The 18,518-nt window shown below is 46.5% G+C and overlaps 1 protein-coding gene across 1 annotated transcript in view; it reads left to right on the top strand.

Moving 5' to 3' along the window:
* The window catches only part of PRPS2 (phosphoribosyl pyrophosphate synthetase 2), a 28,555-nt gene that overhangs the window by 5,695 nt on the left and 4,342 nt on the right, over nt 1-18,518 (top strand). The window contains exons 2-5 of the mRNA XM_066249315.1: nt 60-243; nt 9,484-9,582; nt 10,491-10,615; nt 18,046-18,219. Of these exons, the coding sequence (XP_066105412.1) occupies nt 60-243; nt 9,484-9,582; nt 10,491-10,615; nt 18,046-18,219 (582 nt within the window). The remainder of the gene's footprint in view (nt 1-59; nt 244-9,483; nt 9,583-10,490; nt 10,616-18,045; nt 18,220-18,518) is intronic.

The following is an 18,518-nucleotide window of genomic DNA, read 5'->3' as shown; positions in this document are numbered from 1 at the left end:
TGGGGACCCCCCACGACACAAATCCGCTTCGGTATTAACGGATGGCATTTGTCTTCTAGCGTGGAGATTGGTGAAAGCGTGAGAGGGGAAGATGTCTATATCATTCAGAGTGGCTGCGGAGAGATCAACGACAACCTGATGGAGCTGCTCATCATGATCAACGCCTGCAAGATCGCGTCGTCCTCCAGGGTGACCGCAGTGATCCCGTGCTTTCCCTACGCTCGCCAGGATAAAAAGGACAAGGTGCGGAAGCTGCCTCCTGGGGCGGAACCTGATCTGGCTTGACGCTGACATTAGTTTTGTCGTGTTACCTTGGACTATCTAGGAAATGTTTGCCTTCTATTTTAATGATTGAGTAAACATGCTTTTTCACCTTGGCTTTTGCAAAGGTTTGTCTTTGAACCAGCCATCCTGTTAATATTTATAGATACAGAAACCGATAAGGCATATTTTTACAGGTATTAAAATACCATTATGGTCCCATAGCAGCGATTTTCAACCTTTTTCATCTCATGGCACACATAAACTGAACTACTAGAATTCTGCAGCCAAAAAAATATTTTTGCTAATCTGACAAAAAAATAGGTATAATTTTGATTGATTTCCAAAAATAATAAGAATAATTACCTACCCTTTGTGCTCCAAAGTGATATTTTTAAAAATCGGGTGCCTATACTTGTATGTAAGGATTTCTGGTACCAAGAATTAACCAATCAGACACAACCTTATTATGAGGCATGGCCAATAAGATGCAACTCTACAATATGAGTTATATGTTTCTGGTTCAAGAGAGGACATTCACAGGGACAGTTATTGTTGTGTTGGCTGTGGTCATTTTTTTATTTGACACTTCTAGAGCAGTGGTAGTCAGCCTGGTCCCTACCGCCTACTAGTAGGCGTTCCAGCTTTTATGGTTGGTGGTAGCGGAGCAATCAAAGTATAAATAAAAAGATAGATTTAACGGCCCTGGCCGATTGGCTCAGTGGTAGAGCATCGGCCTGGCGTGCAGAAGTCCCAGGTTCGATTCCCGGCCAGGGCACACAGGAGAGGCACCCATCTGCTTCTCCACCCCTCCCCCTCTCCTTCCTCTCTGTCTCTCTCTTCCCCTCCCGCAGCCGAGGCTCCACTGGAGCAAAGATGGCCCGGGCGCTGGGGATGGCTCCTCGGCCTCTGCCCCAGGTGCTAGAGTGGCTCTGGTCACAACAGAGCGACGCCCCAGAGGGGCAGAGCATCTCCCCCTGGTGGGCAGAGCGTTGCCCCCTGGTGGGTGTGCCGGGTGGATCCCGGTTGGGTGCATGCAGGAGTCTGTCTGACTGTCTCTCCCCGTTTCTGGCTTCAGAAAAATACAGAAAAAAAAAAAAGATTTAACTATAGTAAGTTCTATAAAGATAGATTCTGCCAAACTTAGCGAAAATCTGACATAAAGTACTTGGTAAGTAATTATTATTATATGCTTTAACTTGCTGTAACTCTGTTTTATAAATTTTATAAAGTAAAGTGAGTTCCCTACTTTATAAATCACCATGACTGTGGAACTGGTGGGCAGTTAGAAAATGTTACTACTAACAGAGATACGAAAGTGGGCGGTAGGTATAAAAAGGCTGACTACCCCTGCTCTAAAGGAATAGAGGTCAGTGCCCCTGGCTGAATAGTCAGGTATTACATGTTTTAAAAATCCTTGCAGCACACCAGTTAAAAATCACTCTGCTATAGTGATGAGATGGTTGCGTGTCTCTGTCGTAGTGGTTAGAAGTAAATACCCACTCACAGCCACTCAGTGAGCACAAAAAACCCGGGGTGGGGAGTGTTAGGTCACTGGACTATATTAGCGCCGATAATCCTGGCTGTGATATTATACTGCAGTTTCTCAAAATGTTACCATGAGAATGAAGCTAATGTTGAGTTATTCTTTTAGCAACATTAGCATGACGGGAAGTGGCCTTGGAGGAAATCAGAGGAGCTGGAACCGAGGGAACGTGAAAGGGGATTGTACTGGTTTCATAGGGCTGCCGTGGTCCATTCCCACTAACCGAGTGGCTAAAGACAGAAAGGTGTTCTGGCCCCGTTCTGGAGGCCAGTGTGGGCAGCACCGTGCTCCCTCTGAAGATGCGGGGAGGGAGGCGGGCTTTGCCTCTGCTGGCTTCTGACGGCCCCTGGTAGGCCTTGACTTCTGGTAGCATCGCCCCCATCTCTGCTACTGGCTTCCCGGGACCTTCCCAGTGTCTCTGGGTGTCCCTGACTGTTTTATAGAAGGACAGTCATTGGGTTTAGGGCCCACCCTAATCCAGAACAATCTCATCTTGCTCTTTACCTTCGTCATATGTGCAAAGACCCCATTTCCAAATGAGCTGACATTCTGAGGCTCTGGGTGGACACGAGTTGTGGGGGAAACCGTTCAGCCCACTCCAGGGATCAGCTTCCACGCTGTGTTATCTGCTCTATGGCTTATGAATGGATGTTCAGTCGGGTTCCACGCGAATCCTCTCAGTTTACAAGGCACACTGCTATTCTGTGGTGTGTTGACTAATTGTGAGAAAGCTTTTCCCCAAGGCAGCTCCATTTATTTATCTTCGTAATTCATTTTCTGAATCAATGTAAATTTATAAACAGCACACCAGATCCCCTTGCATATGAAAAAATTCCCTTTATAAATTTGACTTCCTATACCAACGGTGGTGTTGAGCATAGCTTAGTTAATTCTTCATGGGAATCTTGATCTGCACACTGCATTCTGCATTTGACCTACGATTTAGCACACAGGGATTAGAAGGAGCCAGCAAGCTTTTTCTGTAAAAGGCTATGTGGTCTCTGGTAACTACTGAACTCTGGTTGTGGCTCAGGCAGAGACAGATAACATGTAAATGATTGGCGTGGCCAAATTCGAATAAAACTTTTATTTATGGACACTGAAATATGAATTTCATATAATTTTCACATGGTATAAAATGTTCTCCTTTTGATTTTGTGTTTTACCTATTTAGTCATATAAAATCCATTATTAGCACACAAGCAATACAGAACCACATGGCTGGCCAGATTGGGCCCAGCGGGCCGGTTTGCAGACCCTCGGATAAGAGCATCTATTGGTTGTACGGGTGTCTGTCACATCAGGGCTTAGCGTCAGCTTGGGGCACCCTCAACCTTCGGTCACATAAGCTGCTATGGAGCATGTGGCCCCCCACTTGTTACTTAATGGAACATTTTTTATTCTAAACTTGATTTGTAAGTTTTATGTGTATTTTTAGCTGCTCAATTTCAGTTTGTTCATTTTGGCCCATGAGTGCAGCTTGCTATTTTAGCTGTTCGTCCTGTCTCTGTCTCCCCAGGATGGGTGAGTGCCTCATCCTTGCCCCTGTCATAAAGGAACTGATATTCTGCTACTCGGTCCAGTCCATGGGGCATGGGGCTCAGTGAGTGGTGTGTACTGATATTTGTCGCCAGGTTCTCCTTTCACTTGTAGTAGCTTTTACCCTCGGGGCTAAGATATTTGATACTTGTCTACTCTTGAATAAATTGTATCCTTGCTCATTACAGGGCCCCTTCCAGCAGATTTGTCACCTAACTTCTATAACTGATATAAATATTAAGACTGCCACATTCTATGTTTGGGAGTTTTCCAGCGTTGTTTCTTCTGTGCATTCATAATGCAGTCTTTGTTGTGTGGAGAGGCGAGCGCTGGCTGGTCTGCCTCACGGGATGTGACTGGCCCCTGGCCTCTGATGGCCAGCGCTGCCTCTTGCCACTGAGCTGACAAAAACAGCCCCACGGAATTCTAGAAACCCCAGTGGGGTTAGCTGTTCTGTGGGGCTGTGCTCGTCAGACTGGCGCTTTATCTATTTCACCATTGTGGGCCATGTAGACGGATTTGTCACCTGGGGCCACTTGGAGACCCCCCATTTCTTCCCGCGTCCTCACCCTTCCTTTGTCACTGTGCTGTGATTGTGTTCCCTGTTGGAGAAACTGGTAGAGAAGAAGGCATCGTGGAGAGCTGTGGTAATTTTCTGTTGCTGCCATGAGCAATTGGCACAGACTGCGTGGGTTAAAACCACAGAAATGTGTTCTCCCACTGTGCTGAGGCCAGAAATGGAAAATGAAGGTGGAACAGTGCTCCCAGGGGCTGCCCGGGAGGGTCCTTCCTGGCCTGTTCCGGCTTCCCCCAGCCTCTGCGTCCCCGTTTGCAAGGCCTTGTCCTCCTCTCTCCCTCAGACCTCCCTCTTTAAGGACACAGCAGGTGGTAGCATCCGGGCCTCCAGGATAATCCTCTGGCTCAGAACCCTCATTTACATCTGCGGAGACCCTCCTTCTAAGTGAGGGGCAGTTACTCAGGTGCCAGGGACTAGGACTTGAGTCAGGTTCCTGCCACCATTAGGTAACTCCTGGGCAGCTGAAGGAAGTCACTGATGTGTTACTGAACGGGCATTCGAAGGGCAGTTCAGGCCTTGCAGTCGTGTCATCATTATGTCATTTATCAGCCACGCCACGTGAGAGCTTGGAAGGAGCTCTGTCGGTGATTATACCAGGAAACAGGTGCGCACCAGCTGTCCTGGCTGCTTCTGCCACATGGCCATCCTTCCAGAGGCCTCCAGCTTGGGGACTGACCTTGCAGCTGGCCAGGACATGTGGATGGTGCTGGCACTATTATTTCTGTCGTGTCTGTGTGCTCAGTGTGACTCGTCTTAAAATAAGTAGAGAGATGGTTTCATTCTTTCACCAAACTGGTCAAAAGGGAAATTTTCCATTTTGTCTGTCATTTGAGGTATGTGCCCTTATATTTTTAAAATTGCTGCTAATAGCTGTTAATTATTTTTCTAACCACTTCTTAGACCCAGTGGATTGGCTTTGCATTGGGAAAGTGTGTGGCACTGGGGACAAGAAGGGCTTGAGGAAGGGTTTGAGGAAGGCCCGAGCCTGAGGTAGGGTCAGCCATGAGGAGACCCCAGTGACAGCAGAAACACTTCTTTGTTTTGGGCTTCGCTCAGGTAAGCTAAAAGTCAGGTGATGTTTGAAGGTGGCGGGAAGGCATGGGCCACACTTGCTCTCTGGGCTCAGAAAGAAAACTCTCCCCGTGGGCAGCCCTCGCCTTGTCTTCTCCCTGCAAGAGAACTGTATAGCCTGGGATGTTTAACCCAAAGAAGTTCCAGGTAATCGACCGGCTTGAGTTACCTGCAGGGGCGCCCCGGAGAAGCTGCGGCCCTTTACCCGTATTCAAAGCTTGTCTCATCATTTTTTTTTTTTCATTTTTCCTAAGCTGGAAACAGGGAGGCAGTCAGACAGACTCCCGCATGCACCCGACCGGGATCCACCCGGCACGCCCACCAGGGGGCGATGTTCTGCCCCTCTGGGGCGCGCTCTATTGCATCCAGAGCCACTCTAGTGCCTGAGGCAGAGGCCAAGGAGCCATCCCCAGTGCCTGGGCCATCTTTGTTCCAATGGAGCCTTGGCTGCAGGAGGGGAAGAGAGAGACAGAGAGGAAGGAGAGGGGGAGGGGTGGAGAAGCAGATGGGCACCTCTCCTGTGTGCCCTGGCCGGGAATCGAACCCGGGACTCCTGCACGCCAGGCCGACGCTCTACTGCTGAACCAACCGGCCAGGGCCTGTCTCATCATTTTTAACCTCCCTGGTTTTTGAAGCAAGCCCTGCACATGTGCGACATTTTATTTTTGGTTTCATTTTTATGTGCAAAAAACCAGAGACAAGGTGTGACAGTGAAGGAAGGATTTCCTGAATTGGACACTTCAGCACTATGTAATACTCCCATGGAGACTGAGGATGACCAAGTATTAGTTTTAGAGGGGTGGGCAGCGCGGTTGAGCTCTGGGCCCCAAGAGGAATTCCAACTCTGTGCCTTTAGTTTCCTCCGTAAATTCAGGATATTATTCACTAGTATTTGTAAAGTGCTTAGCAGACTTTTTCCAAAAAGTGCCAGGTGTCAACCTCTGTAAGGTTTGTGGAGCACTGGGCAGAGACAGAGGGCTCAGCTGGGCCATTCCACAGGAAAGCAGCCATGTTGCGTATGCCAACGAGGCGACGGGGCTATGTTCCAGAGAAACTTGAAAGACTTAGAAATATGAGTTTCATATACTTTTCAGATGTCACAATATATTCTTCCTTGTTTTTCAACCACTTAAAAGTGTAAAAACCTATTCTTGGCTCGTGGATGTACAGAAGCAGGCTGGCCTTGGCCCACGGGCCTTGCCGACACCTTCTCTAGGGAACACTCAGTTACTGATAGTTTCCTTTCACAGGGAGGATTGTGACGTGGGCAAGGCTGCAGATAATTACTTTGGAGGTGATAGAGGAATGGTAGTTTGTTTCAAAACTATTTTCAAGGTTCTGTTCTGCTTTCAATGATGACATTGCTTCTTTTTATTTCTCTCTTTTTTAAATTGTTCTCGTTGATTTCAGAGAGAGAGAGAAAAGGGGAGGGGGAAATGGGAAGAGGGAGGCATCAACCCGTTCCATTTAAAGTATCAACTCATTGTTCCACCTCGCTGTTCCATTTTCTCATGCGTTCACTGGTTGCTTCTCATACGTGCCCTGCTGGGGAGCAAACCCGCAGCCTCGGTGTGCCAGGATGATGCTCTACCCACTTAGCACCCCGGCCAGGGCCTCTTTTTATTTCTTAACTTAAAAAATTGAGGACTGAAAAAAAAATTTAGGACTGTTGTCTTGAATTTCTAGAATCTTGTCGATTTTTTAAGGTTGTCAAATAATTTTAGCAGTGTGGCGTCTAATGCATTGAATAAGTTCCGAAATAGCCGAAAAGTGTTTGTTATGGTTGGGCTGGCCCACGAATCATTTGACCTTTATCTATTTTTCACTAGAGTACTTGAGTGTTTTATTTATGATTACTGTACTTTGGCTCTTCCTTTGTTGAAATAACATACTAATTTTTCTTTTTATTGGCTGTAAAGTCTCTTAACTTGTAAATCGTTTGTTTTTTTTTTTCTGCAAGATTCAGTTGGGTGTTGAGCCAAATTATGAAATGCAGTGTAAAAGCCAAGTTTGTAAAGAGGGTCCTGTGGTAACAAATGATCAATGGCACTGAGAGAAATGGAGAAAACGTTTTGCAGGTTATAAAATTATAGGAAGAGCCCTAAATTGACTAGTGTTTTGAGTCAGATTATATTACAGAGACATCCCAGTGATCAATTATTCTTTTAATTATCCAGGGATTTGTTAAACTAAATAATTCTCATAGTCAGTGAGGCTAATGATGAAGCTTTGAAAACTTGATTCTATTATGAAATTGTTATCAAAGATAAATATTGAGACCCTGTCCTGTTGGCTTAGTGGTAGAGCATCAGCCTGGCATGTGGATGTCCCGAGTTTGGTTACCAGACAGGGCACACAGGAGAGGTGCCCATCTGCTTCTCCACCTTTCCTCTGTCACTTCTCTCTCTCTCTCTCTTCTCCCCCTGTAGCCATGGCTCAATTGGAGCAAGCTGGCCCTGAGTGCTGAGGCTGGCTCCATGGCCTCCGCCTCAGGCGCTAAGAAGAGCTAGGTTGCTGAGCAATGGAACAACACTTCAGATGGGCAGAACATCACCCCCTAGTGGGCTTGCCAGATGGATCCCACTCCGGGTGCATATGAGAGTCTGTCTCTGTCTCCCCTCCTCTCACTGAATAAAAAAATAAAAAGATAAGCATCGTATGCAAGGTACAGAGCTATGTGCTACAGATGATGTGAAAATCTCCAAAACCAATTATTTGCCCCTGAGGACCGCATGGCCTAGTTGTATATATAATATCTGATATCCGTACATATACTATCTTCTCAGGTCGACCTTTCAGCAGGTGGTCCCAAATGGTGGGGGCCAAATGCTTAGCAAGTGCCATGTCCCCTTAGAAGGGACAGATCATTTTTTCTGGAGTTCTCAGAGTGCCTTAAAGTTTGGAGATTTGAACCAGATTGAGAGGGTCAGACACATTGGCTCAGTAGAGATGGGATGGAGTAGAGGTGTAGCAGGTGTCTGGGTGTAGACAGCGGTTGAAGCGCCCTCCGAAAGATGGAGAGCAGGCCCAGGACAGACTGCAGGGAGGACCCCTGTAGCAGAGGCACGGGTGCAGTAGGACAGCTTTTGGTAGTCAGAGCCAGACTGGCCAGCGGGCATCTTACCCCAAAGGTAATGGGGAGCAGGACAGGGCAGTAGACAGTGAAAACATAAGTGATAATATGTGGTTAGTTGAGAAGGTTGGAAAATGTTTAAAAATGACAAAAATGTTTCCCCATAATCTCACTATCTAGGAACATCTCCTGTTAACATTTTGGGGCATTTTCTGTAATTCTTTGTGTTTTGGAAAGGTGTGTGAGTGTATTTATATTATTTTAAAATAATGTTTCTTTTTTTAAAAAAAGAATGGTGTGTTAGACAAAATAGAAACTATCTTTTAACAGTATAATGTAATTCCTTTCTGTGTGTTTTTACAGGAATATACTGTATGATGTATATTTAACAGGGATCATTGATTTTTTTACTATTATGATTGAATCTTTTCAGCTTTATTGAGGTATAAATGACATAAATTGTGTAAGTTTGAATGAAATTCTTTTAAGCTTATGTTTTCTTTTTTATAGCTGGTATATATGAATACTATTATGTATTTACAGAAAAATGCTGCATTTTTTTTCCTAGGTCTAATCATGTCTGTATAGTCTCTTGGATTTTTTAAAATATGGACAGTTATTGTCCATAATTTATGATGTGGAAGCTGAAGCTATGGAGAAGGGAGGCCACTTTCAGGAGGACACGCTGTCAGGAGAGCGCAGTGCATCTGCTTCCCTAAAGATTAAATTATCAGTCACCTTAAGGTGTTTCTTTTTCGGTTGGCTTTGGTTTACTTTGTAACAGCATTAGCTGCCACCTGCAGGATATAAAGTCTTCTTTAAGAGCTGACCGTGGGCTTCAGGGCTGTGCAAGATGTCCCCGTGCCTTGTTGTCCAGCAGTTATACTCTCCCCGGGACCACTGCCTGTGACCTGACTGGACAGGATCGCTCGTCCTGGGTGATGCCACATGTTCTCTTTGGAACACTGGTCACCCTGCCTCTGCCAGCCTTCAAAGCCATTTCCTCCAAAGGCCTCTGACAACTAATCTTTTTAAACGTGATATCCTTCATGCTAGTGTCTCTCTTGATACCTCATCGTCCACACACACGTCATGATTTGAATTATTCAAATACGTGATCAGCTTAATTGTTTGCTTCTTTGACATTTGTTCTATATGTCCGGTGTCAAGCACATTGTCTTGCAAAAGTATATATAAGTAGTCAATGTTTGGTGATGAAAATGGAATGAATACTTTTTGTTATCACATGTAATTTTCTTCATTATTTATTAATTTAAAATTATTAATTTCCTTTATTAACATGTTACAAGTCAGCTGGGATTTATTTCCTGCCTACATCTTAGTGGGCGGAGTCTGAAGGTGTCCATCTCTTCGCTTCTCTTTCCCTATTGTAAAATCTGTATCTTTATGTTTTAGAGCCGCGCTCCGATTTCTGCAAAACTTGTGGCCAATATGCTCTCAGTTGCTGGGGCCGACCACATCATCACCATGGACCTGCATGCCTCTCAGATCCAGGTTCTGGCATTTTCTTTCTTGCCCTTGGTTTTGATTGGGGGTCAATCCAAGTGCTTATTAACTGTTAAGTTAAATAATTTTCGAAGGAGGTGCTGCGACTCATGTTTGAATTTGTATATGACAACTCTCTTGGCGTTTAATCTTCACTGAACTTGGAAAGGTCATTTCATATTGATATCGCCTGTCTCCACCACCCCCTTGTCTCTACTCAGTATTGGAGGAGTGGGAACGTCTTCTTGGTAGGAAATCCTATAATTCCGTGTCAGCTTTTGGAATGGCAGAGTCAAAATGTATGTTTTTAACCTCTTTGTACCTTTGTTTCTTCATCTAGTAAACAGGTCAGATTACTCTGTACCTACCTCTGTGATATCATGAATGGGAGGTATTTTTTTTCTTTCTAATTTTTCACTGATTTGAGAGAGAGGAAAGGGAGAGGAGAAGGTAGGTAGAGAGAGACGGGGAGAGAGAGAGAAGCATCAGCACATCCCACTTTGCTCCAGTTAGCATAGCACTCGGTTGCCTCTCATCCGTGCCCTAACCGGGCATCTAGCCTGCGTCTTTGGCGCACTGGATTGACGCTGTATCCATTGGGCCACCCAGCCAGGGCAAATGCGAGGGGGATTTTAGGCTTATCAAAAGGTACTTAAGAAACAACAAACTTCCCCCTCTGTTCTGTACACACTCTGTGTTCCTTAGAATAAGCGATTATAAGGCAGTAGAACGTGTCCCAACAGAGAACAGATCAAACTGAAATATGCTCCTGGAATATATCTGTCTTTTGATTTAATTCTGTTAAAATTAACAAAAGGGACTCTGTTGAACAGGCTTCCTTTAAGTAAAAAGTTCCGGTTTGTTACTGAAGGACCCTCTTCTCAGAGCCCTTCTGTGACCCTGACTTCTGCCCACAGGGCTTCTTTGACATCCCGGTGGATAATTTGTATGCAGAGCCCGCGGTCCTGCAGTGGATCCGCGAGAACATCGCGGATTGGAAGAACTGTATCATCGTTTCCCCCGATGCGGGTGGAGCCAAAAGGTAGGCACCGGCCGCGGAGTTCTGCACGTGCCAATTGCTTTTCCCTTTTCCTGTGTATTAGGTAAGGAAGCGTGTGTGAAATTACATAATACTTTATTTTGCAAATGAGCAAATAAGGAGCAACAAGCTTCACCTCCAGAGTAGAGGCTGTCCTCTTTGTCAAGATTCCATCGCTCATGAAAGAAAATGAACTCATACGTGTACACACACACAAACACGCGCACGCGCATGTGTTCAGATCTGTACAGCATGTTACTGCACTGCATGCTGCAGGCAGTTGCAGCACAGTGCTATGTATGTATCGAAACAGAAAAGGTGCAGGAAGAACTCGGCATGAAGATGCAGAATGGCACCCGTGTCCAGGGCACTTAGCATGAATGGAGGCGCGGACCGGAAGCTGCCCTGGGGGCCTCGGCGAGCGCGGGGCGGGGCTGAGGGCGCAGGACGTCAGGGGATAGCAGTATACTACTGCAGTCCGCTGTGCGCTTTCATTTCTGAGCAGTGTCTTCAGTAACTCCTTAGGGTACTGAGTTTTTACTTTATAAACTTTAAAATTCTTCTGAACTTCTTGACTTTTGTAATAACTCTAAGTTTAAAACACATACAAGTGTATAAAAATCTTTCCTTTATATCCTTATTCTATAAGGATTTTACTCTTCTGAATTTTTTTTTTTTTTTGCCCTGGTGGGATAGCTCCATTGGCTAAGCGTTGGCCCGGAGCAGAGAGGGTGCCAGTTTGATCCCCAGTCAGGGCACATATAGGAATGGATTGATGCTCTTGCCTCTCCCTTCCTTCCTCTCTGGCTAAAATCAATAAATAAAGATTTTAAAAATTTTTTGTTTACTTTTCAAACTTTTTTGTTAAAAACAAAGGCACAGCCTGACCAGGTGGGGACGCAGTGGTTAGAGCATCGAACTGGGATGTGGAGGACCCAAGTTCGAAACCCTGAGGTCTCCAGCTTGAGCGCAGGCTCATCTGGTTTGAGCAAGGCTCACCAGCTTGAGCCCAAGGTCGCTGGCTCGAGCAAGAGGTCACTCCCTCTGCTGTAGCCCCTTCCCCCAAGGCACATATGAGAAAGCAATCTGAGCAACTAAGGAGCTACAACGAAGAACTGATGCTTCTCATCTCTCTCCTTTCCTGTCTTTCTGTCCCTATCCCTCTCTCTGTCTCTCTCTTTGTCACACACACACACACACACACACACACACACAACGTAGGCTCCAGTGCACATTAGCCCAGGCCTGCGCAGGGTCCGGGTGGTCAGTGTTGGAGTCCCCCATCTCTGCATCGCCTCCCTGGGAGGTCCTCTCCTGCGATGACTGCCTTCCCCCGGAGCACTTCCGGGACCTGCCGGAGGCTCTTCCTGAGGGGCCGCCACCCTTTTCAGAGTCAGGTTCGAAGTGGTTTGCTTGCTTGTTGTGTCTTTTTTCATCACAGACCTGCTTGTGAACACATCAAGCACCATGAACAGTCCTCTCTATTAACGAAAACCTTTTGATGTCGGCTTGCTGTGGGTAAGGTCAGGTGCCCTTTAAGGCATGTCTGTTTCCCACGAAGGTCTGTTCTTACCTGTTGCCTGTTCTGTTGACCAGAGGCCTTTTTGTTTGCACTGTGAGGGGTGCCGCATGGGCAAGGGGTCACCGCCTTCGTTTTCATGTGCTTGGGGGGGGTACAGATGTTTCCCCAGCTGTTTTCATTTCTTCCCTTTGTGTATTTTTATTCTCTGCAAGACTTTATAAACGTTCTTATGCATTCCTGTCTCTCTCTTCTTCACTGTGGCTTCTGGGGTTATGAAGGATTCAACCCCTCTCAACATTTTTCTTCTTCCCTGATTTTATGTTAAGGGTTGTTTTCTTTCTTTAATGTTCCAGTTTTCTTTGATATGAAAATTGTTTCAGAATAAAGACTGAAATAAGAATCCAAACCCTCCCCGCCGTCATCTCATTGTTCCAAAACTACTTTATTAAATAATTCATCTCTCCCTCATTGACACAAAACACCATCTTTTATGGTAAGTTCCCCTATCTATTTGCCGACTCCTGCTTTAGAGAAATGCAGAATTAACTATCAGTAAGTGCTGGTGTCGAGATGCTGTTTGCTCAGAGCCCCTTCAGAGAAGCCCCCTCCTTCTGCCAGGAAAGTCGAGGGTGCTCGGGGGTGTCCCTTTCGGATGTTTGACCCCTCCCTTTTCCCTTTCCCCAGTTTCTGCCACACGTTATCATCCTCACATTCTGTGCTCAGTTATTTCTCAACTGACAAAACAGCCTAACAGGTAACACGTGATGTGTGTGGTTTATATTATCTCTGGCTTCTCTGCTTGATGCAGAAAGTCATATCTCACCAAAGAAAGGACATATCTAAGAAACTGGAACTTGCTTGCTTTAGAAAAAGCTTTGAGGGTTTTCTTCGTCGTCAAAAAAAATACTTAATGTCGCCACAAGATGTCACTCTTGGGTAGTTTTTGAAGCTGATTGGGTTGACTGCTGAGAACAAGTCTGAGTAGGAAACACACCTGCCAGTGTTGCGATAGTCGATATTAACTAAAACTGGTATGGGAAGTTGGTGAAACTAAGTAATTCAGATTCAATTTTTATTTTTATTTTGGAAAGAATGTAAATGTGTCCAGAAGAAATGGAAATCAAACTATGTATTCTTCTAGCCTTTTGTGCTTAGATTTCTGTATGATACATGGTCCCAACGTTATTTGTGAGAGTTATGTATTAAGTCTCAGTTATATACAAAAAGAAGAGTTGTAGGCTATTCAGGAATAGGAATGTTCTAGCAACCCAGAGGACTTTTTTCAGGGATATTTTCCTTTAGTTCCTGCTTCTGGCATTACTACTGGGTACCTGACATGGCTGGGGCTCCCCACTCATGGCCCATGCTCACCGCCAGCCCCCACAGCCACAGAGCTCAGCTGCTTTCCTGGTCCGCCTGCTGGTCTGCTGGTCTGCAGGGGAGGAGAGCGGGATCAGCTGGCAGAGGTGAATCAGGGCGTACTCGGACAACTCTGCGGGCTTAGAACTTCGGCCACAGTGGTGGCGGGCCATGGGCCAGGGTCCTTCCGAGCTGAGATCTTCCAGGTCCTCACAAGTAAACCGAAACTGTAATATATAAACACGTTGTATGTAAGCTGTTCCAGACTTTTTTTATTGGGAAAATCTGTCTTGTTTTCTGAGAAACTAACTTTCCTGAATTAGTTTAAATGGCTTCTCTTTTATTGGAATACTGTACAGATAGTAAATAGTATACTTTTATGGTGATTATGGGGCAGCATTTTTGTCAGCATTCAAATTAATTTTTTTGCTCAATTGATTCCTTAAATCAGGAAAAGTGGTAAATACATTTAGAAACAAAGGGGCCCTGGCTGGTTTGCTCAGTGGGTAGAGCATCAGCCTGGCATGTGGATGTCCTGGGTTCGATCCCTAGTCAGGGCACACAGGAGAAGTGACTATCTGCTTGTCTCCTTTTCTCTTTCCTCCTCCTCTCCATCTTCCCCTCTCTTAGCCAGTGGTTTCATTGGTTTGAGCATAGGCCCCAGGCGCTGAGGATAGCTTGATTGATTCAAGCATTAGCCCCTGATGGTGGTTGCTAGTGGATCCCGGTTGGGGACATGCAGGAGTCTGTCTCTCTATCCCTCCTCTTCTCACCTAAAAACAAATAAAATAAAAAGAAATGAAGCGTGTGAACTAGAGCCACTTGATTTTGGTTCAAAGCAGAAGAATGCACTTTTTCATGGTAGGAAGAACATGGACCTCATCATAGTAATGCTGCCCTTTGCTTCAGGGACTTTGGAGATCTGAAATTGGCGTCTTCTCTTAGCTAATCTAACAATGTTTGTCTTTAACTGGAAAGTTTGGTCCTCTTTCTGTTAACGACTATTGACATTTTGATTTGTGACCATCTTCTGTGCTAAAACTACTGCCCAGTGTAGTTTTCTGTTTTACACAAACTAGACAGTACTATCGTGGTTTTCCAGAATCAGCCCTTAGTTCGATTTGCCCACACATTGACAATGCCTTCGCTTGCCTCTCTTCACATGCACCCCCCTTGCCCCGGCACATTGCAGTGTATTTATACCATCTTCCTTTTCCTTAAGTTACATCCTTTAGTATTTCCTTAGTGCTTGTACATGAAGTGACTGCTTGGGTTCTGTAGTTCTGGCAGAGCTGTGCCTGGAGCTGCCCTCTTTGGCAAGGCTGCTGGGCTGTATGTGAGTCCTCGCCCGACGGTTCTTTTCTCACGTTGGACTGAGGCTGCTCCTTCCTTCCCTCCCGGCTTCCGTTGTTGCTGCTGAGAGTCCGGCCGTCTGTTTGCTTGCTCTTCCTTTCCAGGTTACCAGTCTTCATCCTTTGCCTCTTAAGATTTCTTGGGGATTTGTTTGTTGGGTTTATTGTATCAGAGGATTGGTATCTTCCAATAGTTCTGGGGAATCCTCATTTTCTCTTTGAATATTGCCTCTTTCTTGTTCTCTTCTCTCTCTCTAGAGTTCCAGTTGTCACCTTATAATTCTGTTCTTACCCTCTCTGAGCTGCTTTTGCATACATTTGCTCATGTTTTCTCTCTTGGGCTGCCTTCTGGACAGTGTCTTCATCTCTGCCCCCTAATTCACTCACTCTCTCACACTCTCTAAACACACTTAGGTGTGTTTAATCTTTTTATTAAGTTTTTAATTTCAAATACAATGTTTTCCATTTCTAGAAATTCTGTTCTTTCTCAAATCTTATTTTGTCATTCTTCAGAGTCTTTTTATTCTTGCCAAGTTTCTGTTTTAGTTTTTCTAAAACAGAGAACACCATCATTTTTTACTCTTCCTTGGCTAATTGCAGTGTGCGATGTTTTGCCGAAACGGCCTTGTCCCCAGTCATTTCTGGTGGCCCTCACTGTGGATGTCTCGCTTCCCTGGATGTTTTGCGACTCTTGTGTGACTCCTTCATCTTCCTTGGAATTGTGTCATTATAATTCTTTAGAGAGCAGTGGCATCTGCTGTGGCCAGTTCCCTTGGAGTGCTACCCCAAAGTATCACTCTGAATTAAATTCTCCACTGGTTGGTTTTCGTCACGTACAACCTGAGAATTGGGACGAACAACCGGCAGGAGTACCTTCATGTAGTTTACAACTCTCGCGAGAACTAACCCCTTTCTTAGCGTGGGGTTTGACACAGACACGCGTCCTTGCCGTCCCCACCTGGGCCACAGGTGGGTTTAGTTACTCGTTATTGTGCAGGGCTCCCCTTGAGCTTCCCTGTGTCGCAGCTGCCTTTCCACTCTGGTCTCAGCTGAGCCCTGGGCTTTCTCTCTCATCCCCCGCATCTCCGCCGTCAAACAGGAGCCCAAGATCTCTTAGGGCTCCTTAGAAACCCTCCGGGCAAGAACTTACCTGCATGCCAGCTCCTCAGGACGGCCTCCTTTTATGTTCTCTGCTTCTGAAGATTTCCTTCCGCTCTTCCGGCCCAGGGTGCGTTTGTGAAGATGTTCGCTTATAGTCTAGCACTGCCGTATCCGTCAGAAAGGGTAGCCAGGCCTCAGCAGCGTTGCTGCAGAGAGAGTTTCCCACCTGGAGGAAAGGCGACCTCGCCTTCGATCTCATTTTCATTATGCCCCTGCTAATTGCAATATAGAAAAACCACAATCTGAAAAAGAGGGCTGTAGTCTTTTCTTAAATTTTTTTTAACTTTTCAAATTAATTTTTAGAGAGAGGGAGAAAGGGGAGAGAAGCTTCAATGAGGAAAACTGACCACAAAACGGATGATGGTTGTGTCCTCCCATCCTCCTCACTCCTCTTTCCTCCTCCTTCCTCTTCCTCCCTACTTCTCTCTTCTCCTCCTTACTCCTCCTCCCTTCTCCTCCCTTCTCCTCCCTTCTCCTCCCTCCCTCCCTCTCCCTCCTCCTCTCTCCACCTCCTTCCTCCTCCTCTCTTCTCCTCCAAACTCCCTTCTCCTCCCTCCCTCCCTCCTCCTTCCTCCTCTCTTCTCCTCCTAACTCCCTTCTCCTCCCTCTCTCTCCTCCCTCACTCCTCCTTCCCTCCTCCTCCTCCCTCCCTCCTCCCTCCTCACTGCTCCTCTCTCCTCCTCTCTTCACCTCCTTCCTCCTCTTCTCTTCTCCTCCTCTCTCCTCCTCTCTTCACCTCCTTCCTCCTCTCTTCACCTCCTTCCTCCTCTTCTCTTCTCCTCCTCTCTCCTCCTCTCTTCACCTCCTTCCTTCTCCTTTCTCCTCCTCTCTCCCTCCTCCTCCCTATCTCCCTCCTTCCTCCTCCTCCTCTCTCCCTCTTCCCTCCCCCTCCTCATCCTCCTCCCTCCCTCCTTCCTCCTCTTCATCCTCCTCCCTCCTCTTACCTCCTTTCCCTCCTTCCCTTTCTCCCCATCCCTCTCCCCCTCCCTTCCTTCCTATCTCTCTCTCTCTGTGTCTCATATCAGTGGAAATGTTTTTTAAAAAAACTGAAATAGGCCCTGGCCAGTTGGCTCAGTGACAGAACATCGGCCTGGCGTGCAGGAGTCCCGGGTTCGATTCCGGGCCAGGGCACACAGGAGAAGCACCCATCTGCTTCTCCACCCCTCCCCCTCTCCTTCTGTCTCTCTCTTCCCCTCCTGCAGCCGAGGCTCCATTGGAGCAAAGATGGCCCGGACACTGGGGATGGCTCCTTGGCCTCTGCCCCAGGCGCTGGAGTGGCTCTGGTTGCAACAGAGCAACACCCCAGATGGGCAGAGTATTGCCCCCTGGTGGGCGTGCTGGGTGGATCCTGTCGGGTGCATGCGGGAGTCTTCTGTCTGACTGCCTCCCCGTTTCCAACTTCAGAAAAAAACAAAACTGAAATAGTAAAATTTTATTTCATATCACATTATGTCTGTGGCATTATTTTGTGGTCAGTTTTCATCATTTAAGCCCAATTTTCATGGGAAAGATTGTAAATGTCCTGGACTTACTGACAGGTGGGGCCTGTCACTTTCCCTTTCTGTGGCCAGCTCAGCCCTTTCTGAGCGGCTGGTCTTTCTGCACCTTCACAGCTGATGGGCAAAGGCGCTGACTCAGGGTTTACAGTCTCTTGAGGCCTCAAGTGCAGCCGAACCACTTTCATAAGCCCACATGTCCTGTGGCCATGGTAACCAGGACTTTGTCCCTACCAGCTGCACCACTGACTGCACAAATGACAGTTTCCGAGTAACCTGCTTTGACTTATACCTGACATTTTTAAAATTACACGCAACACTAACAAATTGAATATCAGTTTCTTACCCAACTCCAGGCCATGTCACTGGGACATTTCTCCCCTGGGTTGCCCAGGCGTGTCCCGGACCACGGCTAGCCTTAGAAGTGAGACCTGACTCTTTCATTATCTTGAGGGTGGGTGGTTACTGCATCCGTAACATACAACTTGAAAGACGGAGGTTTTTTATTGACCCTGTTGAATCTGTTCTTTTGCGTCTGTGCAGGGTCACATCGATTGCGGACAGGTTGAACGTGGACTTTGCCTTGATTCACAAAGAGAGGAAGAAGGCGAATGAAGTGGACCGGATGGTCCTGGTGGGCGACGTGAAGGACCGTGTGGCCATCCTCGTGGATGACATGGCCGACACGTGTGGCACAATCTGCCACGCTGCCGACAGGTTCGAGGGAGTGTTTGGGAAAGTGTTCGGCAGTCTCAGCAGGAAGGGGAAGATGTCAGCTTGTAAAAGTTGGGACTCTCTCCTCTTTATTGCTGTTCACTAAGCCGTGGCATTTCAGACCAAAGGGGGTTCGAGGCCCATTTCCTTTTCCTTGATAGAAGAGAACATGGTCCTCTATGGCCTGACTTTCAGGTTCAAGGTTGAGCTGTCCGTATTTTTGGGGGGGTTGGTTTTCTGAGGTGAGGAGCAGGGAGGCAGTCAGACAGACTCCCCCATGTGCCCGACCGGGACCCACCCGG

This window comes from Saccopteryx bilineata, chromosome X (assembly GCF_036850765.1).
Source record: "Saccopteryx bilineata isolate mSacBil1 chromosome X, mSacBil1_pri_phased_curated, whole genome shotgun sequence".
Lineage (NCBI taxonomy): Eukaryota > Metazoa > Chordata > Mammalia > Chiroptera > Emballonuridae > Saccopteryx > Saccopteryx bilineata.
Note: the sequence above shows the minus strand (reverse complement) of the source record. Positions and strands in the feature narration are given on the sequence as shown.